This window comes from Aplysia californica, unplaced genomic scaffold (assembly GCF_000002075.1).
Source record: "Aplysia californica isolate F4 #8 unplaced genomic scaffold, AplCal3.0 scaffold00042, whole genome shotgun sequence".
NCBI lineage: Eukaryota > Metazoa > Mollusca > Gastropoda > Aplysiida > Aplysiidae > Aplysia > Aplysia californica.
The window spans coordinates 1,144,524-1,157,730 of record NW_004797312.1 but is presented as its reverse complement, the minus strand read 5'-3'; the positions used below and the strand labels follow the sequence as shown (position 1 = coordinate 1,157,730).

Here is a 13,207-nt window from a genome sequence, read left to right as displayed (position 1 = left end):
AACAACTAAATTGCACTTTCGTTTTGGAGGTTCCAGTCTACACACGTAATTTTACGGTGTCAGTAAGTTTTGCCCCTTCATTGATTGTTTTCGTAATCGGAGTCGGTGAATTACTAAGCGCTTGAGTGGTCGATTATTTAGCTCTTCTGGTTAATCTAGCTCTTATGTATCGTAGAATGTACACTAAAATCGAGCCCAAATGATCGCAGGCTGCTTCTGAATGCCTGGAACATGCCCGATGGGGTTGCGCACTGAAGCGGACCAAATTTGCCCCGTCCGTTTTGGTGCGCAATATCGGCTTTTGACATTTGGCATTGACAGTGTGGCTTCTTGTAGCCTTAGTTGTTTCACTTATTTCTTTAGGACCTGCGTTGCGCACTGAAACAGACTGTTTTCTTTCCTTTTGGATGCTTTATATTGCCAATGGAAGATGATCAGAATGTATCAATGTCAAAATTAATCAATATATATGGAAATGGGATATGGACATGGTTGTCATTTAATCCCCAAAATGACCAATTTCTTCTTTTCACGTCTTCTTCTTTATCTTTTTTGTTCTTTTCCTTTAAGAATACTATTCTTGGTCTAGTCTAATTCTTGTTTTCTTCTTTCCCCTTCTTGTGTCCACAGCACCTTTTCTTTCTTATCAATTATCAAAACAACACAGTGTAAGGAAATCTCTCATAAACCACTGAATATGGCCCAACCAAATAAAAATTACTCTCAAGAAATAATGGAGGAAGCAGTGAAGCTGGTCCGGTCCAAGAGTATGACACTATATGGTGCTTCAAAAACGTTTAAAATTCCCCTCTCCACTTTGGGTGACAAGGTGCGGGGGAGAAGGGCCGTCAAGCCTCAAGTTCATAAGCTGCTCACTGACGAGGAGGAGGAGAGATTGGTCATGTGGATCAAAGTCCATGCCCAACGGTCAATGGGGCGCACCCACGAAGACGTGCGGCAAAAGGTGAAGGAAATATTAGACCTGCGAGGAGCGTCAGTAAGGAGAGAAGATGGCCTTCCTGGTAGGGACTGGGTGACCAACTTCAAAAAACGTCACCCAGGACTTAGCCTCCGATCCCCTCAAGCTCTTGGCAAGGAGCGAGCCCTAGTGCAGGAGAAGGACATTAGGGACTGGTTCTCCGAAATGAAGAAATATCTCGACTCTCGAGACCCAGCCCTCCTCAAAAGCCCAGATAGAATCTTCAACGCAGATGAGACTGGTTTCGCGTTCGCACCTGTCTCCAAGCGAGTCCTGGCCCCGGTGGGCATGAAGCATGTGTATAACATCTGCAATAACACGAAGAATCAGATAACAGTGTTGGCATGTGCATCAGCTGCTGGGGAATACGTGAATCCCCTGCTGGTTTTTCCGAGGAAAAGAATGCCCTCAGCCAACTTCCTTGCTGGCTTCAAGGACGCGTTCATGCAGCTATCAAGCAATGGATGGGTGAACGTTACCATCTTCCACACCTTCATAAAGGATGTATTTACACCATTCATCGCGGAAAAGCCAAAGCCAGTCGTCCTTTTCGTCGATGGACACACAAGTCACAACAGTGACATTGGCACGCTCAAGATGTGTGAGGAACATGGCATCATACTCTATGGCCTTCTTCCTCATGCCTCTCACATAATTCAGCCTCTAGACCTATCGGTATTCGGTTCCATGAAGGCAAGATGGTCGGTGGTGGTGAAGCAGCACCTGGAGGAGACAGGGGAGACGCCATCAGCGGCCAATTTTTCGCACCTGTTGAAAAAAGTGTGGGAGCATTGTGCCACGCCAGAAGCCAGCCTGAAAGGTTTCAGACGTTCAGGCATCTTTCCTTTTAACCCAGAGAGCCCTCTGACAAGTGGCAAAATGGAGGCCAGTAGGAGTTTCTTCTCCAGCCCTGAAGGTACCTCAGCAACTCCTGATATCCCTCAACAAACTCAAACACCACCAAGAGCCTTGCCTCCACCATCAACAACCCCTTCATTGTCATCAGCATCCACTTCAGGACTGCACAAATACTTTTCACTAATGCCACGGGCCTCTCCACCTCCACCAGCAGCGACTCCACCACCACCAGCAGCGACTCCACCTCCACCAGCAGCGACTCCACCTCCACCAGCAGCGACTCCACCACCACCAGCAGCGACTCCACCTCCACCAGCAGCGACTCCACCTCCACCAGCAGCGACTCCACCACCACCAGCAGCGACTCCACCACCACCAGCAGCATCACCGACATCTCCTGCTGCTCTTCCATCTCTAGCACCAGCGACTCCATCTCCAGTACCTACTCTCCAACCACAACCAGCTACCCAAGCCACTCCTCTACCACTAGCACAGTCCACATCCCAAATCACCTCTGCAGATACTGCCCTCCCTCAGGTGGCTACAACCAAGCTCGATGCCGTCAGTTCCCTTCTGCGCCTGTCCTCCATGTTAGGCATCATCAGATGTGAAAGTTACCTGGATATGCTGAAGGAAAGAAAGACGTCAGAGGACAAAGAATTTCAAGAATTTCAGAGGACACTGGTGGCAGCAGGTGTACTCGAGGTTCAAGACCAGGGCATCCCAGCCTCATCTGTTCCCTCCAGACGCAAAAGCTTGGATGACCTGTTTGCCCCACCCCAACTCCCAAAGAACAAGAGGGGCACAGCTTCCAAAAAGAACTCCTCATTGACCATGGCCTTCAGTTCAGATCAGTACAGGAACTTCTTACAAGGAAAGGAAGACAAGGCCAGGATGGAGAAAGAGATGAAAGAGAGAAGGAAGAAAGATCGAGAGGAAGCAAAAGCAAGGAAAGAGCAAGAGAAGAAGGAGCGTCAGGAAAAAGCTAGAGTTGAGCGAGAGAGAAAGAAACAAGAGAAAAAGGAAACACAGGAGAGGAAGCAGTTGGAGCGACTGCTAAATAGTAATAAAAAGAGAGGAAGGGAAAGTAGCAGTGAAGAAGAAGAAGAAGGCATGGTTTTGGAAAGTGATGATGATGTGGAACTTGGTGTTGAGGAGAGCAGATGCAAGCAGTGCAACAAGGAGGAAGGTGACAGCAGATGGATTCAGTGTGACCTGTGTGATGCCTGGTTTCACTTTACCTGCTCTGGCTTGCCATCCGATGCTACTATGAATGAAGACTTTTATTGTAAAAACTGTGTTGGTGGAGTTGGTGGAAACTGAGACAATGGATACTTTTTATTTCATGTAAACAGGAAGCCAGCTGTCTTTATGTGAGTTGACTCTATGTTGTGTATGTCACTGCCTAATATGATAGATGTGTTTGTGTGTGTGTGGCTTTGATTTAGCATTAATTATAATATTGTTTTATGACATTTGTCCTATATTATTACAAAATGTATTCACAAAGGTGAAAACTAGTCTGAATTGGTCCATATTTCTTCTTTGTTAATCCACCAAACCGTAAACATGGTACTATTACGCACTCAACCAGACGATATGTTGCACCCAAACAGAAACCTTGCACACCAAACCAGACACACGGTACCAAACAAACACCACCACAACATAGGAATTTTAAACTGCTGGGTTTTGTATGATAGAGCTACACCGTATAGAGTGAGGAGGTCTTTTTAACTCTTCTGGTGAAAAAATCATGAAGATCCACCAGTAACTTCCGGAGATATCAACAAAAGATCGCTTATGGTATAGAAAGTGGCTATTCTCACCCGCCCGGAAGTTCTCGCAAGATCAACTCCTCCCCTCTTCTCTCTGTCTCTTTCTGAATACTGTCTATCGGTGTGGACGATCAAATTGACCAAAACAAAGTTAAAAAATGATGTTAAAACACAAAAGTAAATTAATTTGGTTGTCTACAAAGATGCTACAGCTATTTAACTTTTCGAATCGAGCCGAACTACGCGGGTCGCCATTTTGTTTTGCCCGGAAATTCTCGCGCTACGCCTACTCCTCTCTCTCTTTCTCTCTCTCTCTCCACTGCCCACAGACAAAATTGTATGCTGTTAGTAGGCTACAGTTGTAATGGAACGTTTGTTCACGGCACAGAATTCTACAATTTTTCTGTTATCACAGTGTAGAATTCTGTGGTTTAGGGTGAACGCGCACCGGGTGAGAATAGCCACAAGACTCGCCTGCACTATTCTCACTCCAGGTGAGAATAGAGGTGGCCTATGGTATATCGCACCCCAGGATCTACTCTAGATATTTTTTAAAAAGTTTTAAATGATCTTTATGTACTCCAGTGCCCGACAGCTAAAAAAAAAAGTGCTGCCCGAACCGGTACGATCACTCTAATTCATTAGTCTAATGCATGTAGGTCTATCCATGACATTGGATTGGAGTCATTGAGCGAGACAACCCCGGTGGATCCTGACAGTGACAGGCAGGGTCGAACCCTGCCTTTTTTTAGATTTAGATGATCTACTGTGTCAATAAGGACGTAAAAACCATCTACACTATTTAAAAAAATTAACCTGGTACCTTTAACCTGAACTCAGTCAATCCAAAACTAGATCTTGATCTAACTGTTGCTGATTTGAGCTTTTCCCAATTCACTGAATTGTGATTTGTGATGAACTGTGAGAGAAATGAAACTGGGCTGCCTACTGCCTGATTCCGGAAGTTATTACTTTTAACGTCCCGATTCTCAATATATACCAGATTGGGCGACAAATGGATAATTCCAGTTCAATTTTATTTTAAAAATTTCCATTCCCATATCTACGGTAGAACATTTACAGAATATGATACAAAATTAGGGACATATCTGACGTAGAGCAACAACATTTTACATAATTTGTATTAATATTTATACTTGAAAAATTATTGGTATGACATTTGACTCGCCGACCGTGAAAAATATCTTTTTCCGGTCAAGGGAGCCGAAAACGGTAAACACTACCTGGGTACCAAATACCAAACACCTCTACTAGAGATCTAATAAACCTCAAGAATCTAGATATTTAGATCTGCGCTTTGTCTAAACTGAACTTTACGAGGCCAATGAAAAAGAAAGTAGGCTATGTAATCTTGGGTCTAGATCTGGACTCAAGTAGGCCTTGCAGTCAAATTGTCCTCCCAGGTTTCAAAGACGAGGTAAATTTTAGTTTATTATTTATTATATTAGATCTCTAGCAGTCTGCCTTAGATCAGATTTATAATTAGATTTAGAGATCTAGATCTAGATATAGATCTAGATCTATAATCTAGATCTAGATCTAGGCCTATTTTTACAACTAAGCAATACCCGTTACTAGATTAAATCTAGATCTAGATTTAGATCTAGATCTAGATCTAGATCTAGATCTAGGTTTTTAGATCTAGAAATCTAGATATCTAGATCTAGATAGATTCTAGATCTAGAATCTACCTCATTTGATTTCTTGGTATTATTTTACTCATACTCATATAGATTCTAGATCCGTCTCAAGTGTTGTGTGTATTCTACTTGCGAACAGTCTTAGAAGAAAGTGGCTATTCTAACCCGGGGTGAGAATAGAAATACGATCGACCTCTCACCCCGGGTGAGACTTGCCACCGTAGGCTATTCTCACCCGGTGTGAAACAAGACCTGTTTTTCCTAATTTCGGAATGAAAGTGGCTATTCTCACCCGCCCGGAAGTTCTCGCAAGATCAACTCCTCCCCTCTTCTCTCTCTCTCTGTCTCTTTCTGAATACTGTTTATCGGTGTGGACGATCAAATTGACCAAAACAAAGTTAAAAAATGATGTTAGAACACAAAAGTAAATTAATTTGGTTGTCTACAAAGATGCTACGGCTATTTAACTTTTCGAATCGAGCCGAACTACGCGGGTCGCCATTTTGTTTTGCCCGGAAATTCTCGCGCTACTCCTCTCTCTCTTTCTCTCTCTCTCTCTCCACTGCCCACAGACAAAATTGTACGCTTTTAGTAGGCTACAGTTGTAATGGAACGTTTGTTCACGGCACAGAATTCTACAATTTTTCTGTGATCACAGTGTAGAATTCTGTGGTTTAGGGTGAACGCAAAATTTGGTGAACGCGCACCGGGTGAGAATAGCCACAAGACTCGCCTGCACTATTCTCACTCCGGGTGAGAATAGAGGTGGCCTTTCGGAATACTTTCTATCGATGTGGATGATCAAATGGATAAAGGCAAAGAAAAGATTACGTTATAGCACAAAAGTAAGCTAATTTGATCGTCTACAAAGATGCTATACTATGGCTATTTCACTTTTCGAATCGAGCCGAACTACGGGGGTCGCCATTTTGTTTTGCCCGGAAGTTCTCGCAAGATCTACTCCTCTCATTTCTCTCTCTCTGTCTTTTTCTGAATACTGTCTATCGGTGTGGACGATCAAATTGACCAAAACAAAGTTTAAAAAATGATGTTAAAACACAAAAGTAAATTAATTTGGTCGTCTACAAAGATGCTGCGGCTATTTAACTTTTCGAATCGAGCCGAACTACGCGGATCGCCATTTTGTTTTGCCCGGAAGTTCTTGCGCTACTCCTCTCTCTCTCTCTCTCTCTCTCTCTCTCTCTCTCTCTCTCTCTCTCTCTCTCTCTCTCTCTCTCTCTCTCTCTCTCCACTGCCCACAGACAAAGTTGTACGCTTTTAGTAGGCTAACAGTAGTAATGGAACGTTTGTTCACGGCACAGAATTCTACAATTTTTGTGTTATAATCACAGTGTAGAATTCTGTGGTTTAGGGTGAACGCAAAATTGGTTGGCCTAGATCTAGGCTATAAATAACAGTGAACGGACACCGGGTGAGAATAGCCAAAAGACTCGCCTGCGCTATTCTCACCCGGGGTGAGAATGGAGGTGGCCTACTGTAAAGAGAATAGCCACTTTCTTACAGTACTTGTTATGGAATACTGAAAGTGGGTCTAAGGCCTACTTATAATGTTACATAATGATTACTCTACAACATTCCTCCCTTTCTTAAAATTTTTTAAATCTTTTCAAAAACAGTTACATGTACTTTAACTTGGTAAGATTGTACTTTACCGGACCGCCGGTAACCGCCGGTCGGAACTACTTTCACTATGGCACGCCCCTGTTGTCTAGTGGTCCGCTATTCTTCCTTTCCGAACTCCCCTACTCACTCTACTACGTCCTCAACCTTCGACTGCCAACTACCGACTGTCGTCTCTTACCGGGTTTTTCAGTCATCACGACCGTGCCGCCGTGCCCTTTGACCCACAACCCTGACACATTGAGGCTAATTGGTTGATCTAATCACGTGGTCCACTATTTTTTTGCTCACGACTCTGCTAGGCTAGCCTTGGCCGAGGCCTACTCCTGGCCCGGCAAAGTACAATGGAGGGCGAGAGATGCGCACGAGAGCACATAATTTGCATAATTGCAACCCCCTCGGCCCTTCTCGCGACTTGGCGAGTGCTGCCATGCAAAGCAAGGCTCGGCCTATTCCAACTCTCTAATTTCCCCGATTGTCCACTTAGCTCCATGGTCCGCTCATGTTATTGTTTAGCATTTATGTGTGTGTGTGTGTGTGAGTTTTTAAATTATTGTTGCCAGGGCCCCCTGAAACCCCCCACTGTTGATACATTGATATGTAAACACGATTGTCCGCTCATGTTATTTGTATATATAGCAGTCTGTCAAAATGCTTTTTTGATAAATTTTTTTTTACTGAAACTTTCAAAGAGATCTTTGTACTAGAAGTATTCTAAAATGGGAAGATACAACCCTGGGGGTACAAAATGACCCCAGGGCGTATGGATAGGGTTAATGAAAAATCCTCTGGCAAAAAGATGGTCATCATCATCTTTGCCTTTCTCACCCTGGATCAGGATATAGGCCACGTACAAACAAACTCTTTCCACCTTTCCCTAATCTGGGCTAGCCGCTTGATGTCACTCCACGTCTTCCCACTTTTCTGTACATCCATTTCCGTGACTTTTTTCCAGGTTCCATGTGGTCTTCCCCTTGATCTTTTACCCTGTGAGTTCCAATCTAACACTTTCCTTGTTATGCAGCTGCTTGCCTTCCTGAAAGTGTGTCCAATACATCGCCAACGTCTTCTTCCCACCTCATCTCTGTCTGGGATCTGTCTTGTTCTTCTTCATACTTCCTCGTTGGTGATCCTGTCTATTTGATCCTCAGTAGCTTCCTCAGACACTTGTTTAAGAAAACCTGGATCCTCTTTATACACGTCTGGGATGCGTTTCACGTCTCACATTAGCAATGCCCACCGAGCGCGTTTTGTTCTGCCGATTTTTGGCCCCCGCGGCGGGGGTGTTTCGTGGGACGCACTAACGCAAAGGTTGTTGTCTTCAACTCGCTCTCACGCCGCTTCTCGTGAATGGATATTAATGAAACTTGGTAGCCAATCAGAAAAGAGGTCAATCTCATAGTATGCAGTTTGACAACATTGTACCCATCCTAGAAGCAGTCGAAAACGTTTGCGAAAGTGGTTGATGTGGTGCGCTTTGAAGATTTTTCGGAGCTGTGATTTGTCAAACTGACTGATACGTTGTACACCATTTTTCTTTATTCCCTTAAAATTTCAAGCTTCTGTGTTTAGCGGTTTTCGCGTAATCTTTTAAAATGTGGGAGTAACTAAGGGAAAAAGCGACATTGCCATTTGCGCGTACTGGGTGAACGTCCTGCTGCTGGGAAATTTCCACTGAGTGACGTCATCAGCCATCAGTCGCCTCGGGCACTACAAACGAGGCCCCGCTTATGTGAACCGGAAAGGGGGGGGAGGATACTTGAAAACTAAAAGGAAGCCTTGATAACTTGCGTTTTTGTTGCATTTTAGTCACAATACTATAGATGTAGTCATTTTTATTTGCTTGATTGCATGACAGAAGAATAGAAACAGAAAAGCAAACATCTTGAGAAGTGGTATGGCATTGTGTTTGCGTTATGAAAGCCTATTCCCCCCTCTTGGGAAAGCACACACTTGGACTCGTCCTGTGTGCTCTGTTTGGAAAAGTGAGGCATTAAGATTGTTATTAAAGAGTATGGTACTTATTTAGTCCAGTCTGGGAAGATAGTCCTGTTTATACATTGTTATCGTTCACGCGTGCGTGCGTGAGTGCGCGCGCGTGCATGTGTGTGTGTGTGCGCGCGTGAGAGAGAGAGAGAGAGAGAGAGAGAAGGGGGGGGGGTGTAAAAAATATGTTTCATTTATTGTATGAGTTGTAGCCTACACATGCGAAATATTCCCATGACTTGTAAACTATATTATCTGAACGCATCTAAATCTAACACACAATAGGACACGGTCCAACAATGGATATACACAGAGACGATCTTATTTTCTATAACAAAGTATGCATGCTTTTACTAGTACAGAACTGGATTTATTAGTAGCTCTCTCTACTTACATTTTTGTGACAAATTCATCCAGAACATTGCTTGGCAAGGAGGAACCTTTTATGTTGCCAAGTTTCATTCAAATATCATGACTTTGGGAGAACATATATGACTGATAATCTTTGTAAATCTGTAAAGAACGCCACTTTTTTACCTGTTAATGTCTTTACAACTCGAAAAGTATGACAGATATTAAAAATCTGACAGCATGACTAGATTCTGCATTCAAAAATGTACTAGACTGCCAATTTTCATTTACATATTCCAAGAAATAGGCGAGATATGACAATATTGTATCAAAACGCACCAAAAACCGCCACATTTTTACCTATAAACGTCTTCATAACTCAAAAAATAGGATAGCTATGAAAAATCTGAAAGCAGGACTAGATTCTGCGCTAGAAAATGTACTGGGTTGCCAAGTTTCTTTTAGATACTCCGAGAAATGAGCGAGTTATGACGAATATTGTCTCAAAACTCACCAAAGAACGTCCCATATTTTGGGCTTTTTTCATTATATAAAAGTGTACCAGAAATTAATTGATTAAAAAATCTGTAACTTTTTTGTTTATTGATGGATTTCAAAAATTCAAAAAGTTCCATGCTCTGTGAAGATAAAGCTACAAAATGCACCTATTTGCAAACACTTTCTGGCAAAAAAAGGATTTTCGTGGTCATTGCTACTCACATCCATACAACAAGACTGACTTCACATTTGAGTTGAAAATTCTAAGCTTTGTTCGTAATGAGATATCCCTGGTCCTCCAAATCGTGTTCAAAGAAATAAATGCAGTCTGTGCCTTTCCAATGCGGGACTTTATTTCAGCGCCTGTTCCTCCCTCTCTGTCAATATACTCCCAAGATAGCAGAAGGATTCGACGTCTTCTAGTTCATTTCCTTGTACTGTGACCTGCTCCTTTCGTAGTGCATCCATCCGTAGGACTTTCGACTTTCCGGGGTGGATCTCTGATAGGCTGTTTCAAATTGTTGTCTTTGCTTGCATCTGTTCTTGAGTGTGTGACACAAGCGCCAAGTCATCTGCAAAGTCCAGATCGTCCAACTGTGTCCATGGGGTCCACTGTATACCATTTCTGTGTCTTCTGGTGGTTTCCTTCATCAGCCAGTTGATTGCCAAGATAAAGAGGAAAGGTGATAGTAAACATCCCTGTCTCACACCGGTCTTGATGTCAAAGCTGTCAGTGAGCTGGCCATCATGTATAACCCTGCAACCTGTCCCTTCGTACATGCTTCCGATGAGGTTAACCAACTTCTGTGAGATTCCGTGATGTCTCGGTACCTTCCACAGTGTTGCTCGGTCTCTGCTATCAAAGGCCTTCTCATAGTCAAGAAAGTTGACGATCAACTGGGAGTTCCACTCCAGTGACTGTTCCTCTATGATCCTCAGTGTAGCAATCTGGTCCGTGGTTGACCGCTTTTTCCGAAAACCAGCCTGTTCGTCTCGAAGTCTTGGATCCGTTGCGGACTTGATTCTCTCCAGAATTATTCTGTTGAAGACCTTTCCTGGTATTGAGAGAAGAGTGATTCCTCGGTAGTTGCTGCAGTTGCTGAGATCCGCTTTTTAAATAGTTTCACAAGGTGCCCTTCTTTCCAGTTCATTGGGAGCTTGCTCTCATTCCAGATCCAGGTAAACAATGGGAGAAGGAGGTCTGCTGTCAAATTGGCATCTGTTTTCTGGGCCTCAGGTGGAATCTGATCAGGACCGGCCGCTTTACCGTTGTTCAGCTTCTTAATGGCCTCCGTAATCTCTTGTTTTGATGGGGCATCACAGCAGATTGGTAGCTCATTTCTTACTGGCAGGATGTTTGGCGGGTTACTTGGTGGTGGTCTGTTCAGGAGACTGTTGAAATGCTCTACCCATCATCTCGACTGAGCTTCCTTTCCAAAAATGGTTTTCCCCTCTTGGTCCTTTACTGTTACTTCTGGTTTCCCATATTTTCCCGAAAGAGTCTTTGTAGTCTGGTAAAGGATTCACATGTTCCCTCCTTCTTCTGCCCTCTCTGCAAGCCTGTTCATAAATTCCTCCTTGTCTTTTCTCAGTGATCTCTTTATATCTTTACCTATTGTCCTGTACTGCTCCAATGCGTCCGCTTTTGATCCCCTTGTTCTACTTGCATTTGTCTCTGCTTTCAATTGTCTTCTAATGCTAATCAAATCCAATGACCGTTGGCTATTCCATTCCTTGTGCTCCAATTTTTTCTCACCGAGTATTTCTTGACATGTTGAAGTAAAGACTTCTTTGACCTTGGTCCAGTGCATCTCCCCCTCCTTGCCCTCCTCCCCAAGGTCCGCCATGGGTTGAAATCTGTTCCTCAACTGCAGTTGAAACTCCTGTTTCTTGTGTTCATCTAAAAGACTTACTTGGAACTTCATTCTCTTGGTTCCTGTTCTGGTTCCTTGCTTTTTGAGACGAAGCTTGAGTTTTGCTAACAGCAGATGATGATCCGATCCAACGTCTGCCCGTCTCTGTACTTTGACATCTTCTAGTGAATGCCTGAGCCTACGAGAGATAAAAAAATGATCGATCTGGTTCTCTGTTACCCCATCCGGTGATACCCAAGTAGCCTTGTGGATCCTCTTATGGGGAAAAACAGAGCCTCCGATGACAAGACTGTTGAAAGCACAGATATTCGCAAATCTCTCACCGTTCTCATTCATTTGTCCCAGGCCATGTTGTCCCATGATTCCCTTGTAACCTACGTTGTCCTGACCAATCTTGGCATTAGCATCTCCCATTATGATGTTGACATCTTTCCTTGGTAGTTTGTCGATGACCCCCTGGAGCTGGCTGTAAAAGGCATCCTTGTCTTCATCCGAAGCATCGTTTGTTGGGGCGTAGATCTGTACTATGTTCATGTTGATGCTCTTACTTCTGGTAGTGAAAGAAGCCATGATGATCCTCTCCCCCTATGGTTCCCATCCTCTAAGTGACTTCTGTGCATACTTACTCAAAATAATTCCAACTCCCTCCGCATGGTGCTTGTCTTCCCTCCCAGAATATAATATTTGTTCCCCCAAGCTGAGCTGCCTCGGTCCAGACTGTATCCAGTGGGTTTCGCTGACTCCTAGTATGTGCAGCCTGTATCTTTTCATCTCTTGTGTCACTTGAGAACTCTTTCCTGCTTCTACATGGTGCGAACATTCCACAATGCAATCCGGAGAGACTTGTTCGACAGAGAAGGTTTCGGGTCAGAAGCTCCTTTCGGCTTTGTCCGCTGTCCTTCATTGTTCCTGCTGATGCAGAAGCTCCTCCGTCTCCCAAGATGGAAAAAATATAAGGCGTGTTTGTTTGTGTTTCTATAACTTTCCTTTTTTACTGGGTCGGGTAGTTGGCCCTCCGCAGACTGGCACTTTTCAGGTGGCCAGACCTATGCACCTTTAGTTGCCTCTTACGACACGCAGTATCATGGCAGGTGTATTCTTTACCCCCCCATAGTAAAACTATGGGGACCCCCACCTGCAGGGGTGAAACATATGGTACTTGCCATGAATAAGTTGGTGCATCTTATTCGATAAACGTATGAATTTATACCAAAATTTTAACTCCTAAGTCTATGTGAGCCTTTTCCATATTTATACGTTCTACAGGGCCTACCTGATCACAAAACAATACCTTCTAGTTTTCATTCCAAATGCATCAAAGAAATTGTGTGAAATGTCAGTGGTCTCTTTGAACATGTCACTTCTGTAATTTTTGTTTAAAAATAAGTAACTTTTTTATTCTTCTTCTTCAGGTGTGATTTTGTGACCAAGGGATAAATGGGCTCCACGAAAGAATCGCTGAAGCAGTTGGTTGAACGTTTGCGGCTCAGGCCTCAATCTGTGCGCTGGGAGCAGGAGGAAATAGTTATCGTTCGTCGAGGACAAAATGGGAAACTTGGATTTTCAGTATCCACTATTGAG

General features: G+C 43.6%; 3 protein-coding genes across 5 annotated transcripts in view; 2 read left to right on the top strand and 1 right to left on the bottom strand.

Moving 5' to 3' along the window:
• Positions 1–4,600, bottom strand: part of LOC101854147 (39S ribosomal protein L2, mitochondrial) — a 22,850-nt gene extending 18,250 nt beyond the window's left edge. For all 3 annotated transcript variants that reach the window (XM_013079175.2, XM_035968155.1, XM_005092202.3), the window contains exon 1: positions 4,439–4,600. The gene's annotated coding sequence lies outside the window, so the exon portion shown is untranslated. The remainder of the gene's footprint in view (positions 1–4,438) is intronic.
• Positions 734–13,063, top strand: LOC106011021 (tigger transposable element-derived protein 6-like). Its single transcript, XM_013079157.1, has 3 exons — positions 734–1,895; positions 2,358–2,880; positions 13,039–13,063. Exons 1-3 carry the CDS (start codon positions 734–736, stop codon positions 13,061–13,063), a joined length of 1,710 nt encoding a protein of 569 aa, XP_012934611.1.
• Positions 4,815–13,207, top strand: part of LOC101853914 — a 47,562-nt gene continuing 39,169 nt past the window's right edge. Inside the window, exons 1-2 of the mRNA XM_005092201.3 lie at positions 4,815–5,053; positions 13,039–13,207. Coding sequence (XP_005092258.1) covers positions 13,064–13,207 — 144 coding nt within the window. The 5' untranslated portion in view covers positions 4,815–5,053; positions 13,039–13,063. The remainder of the gene's footprint in view (positions 5,054–13,038) is intronic.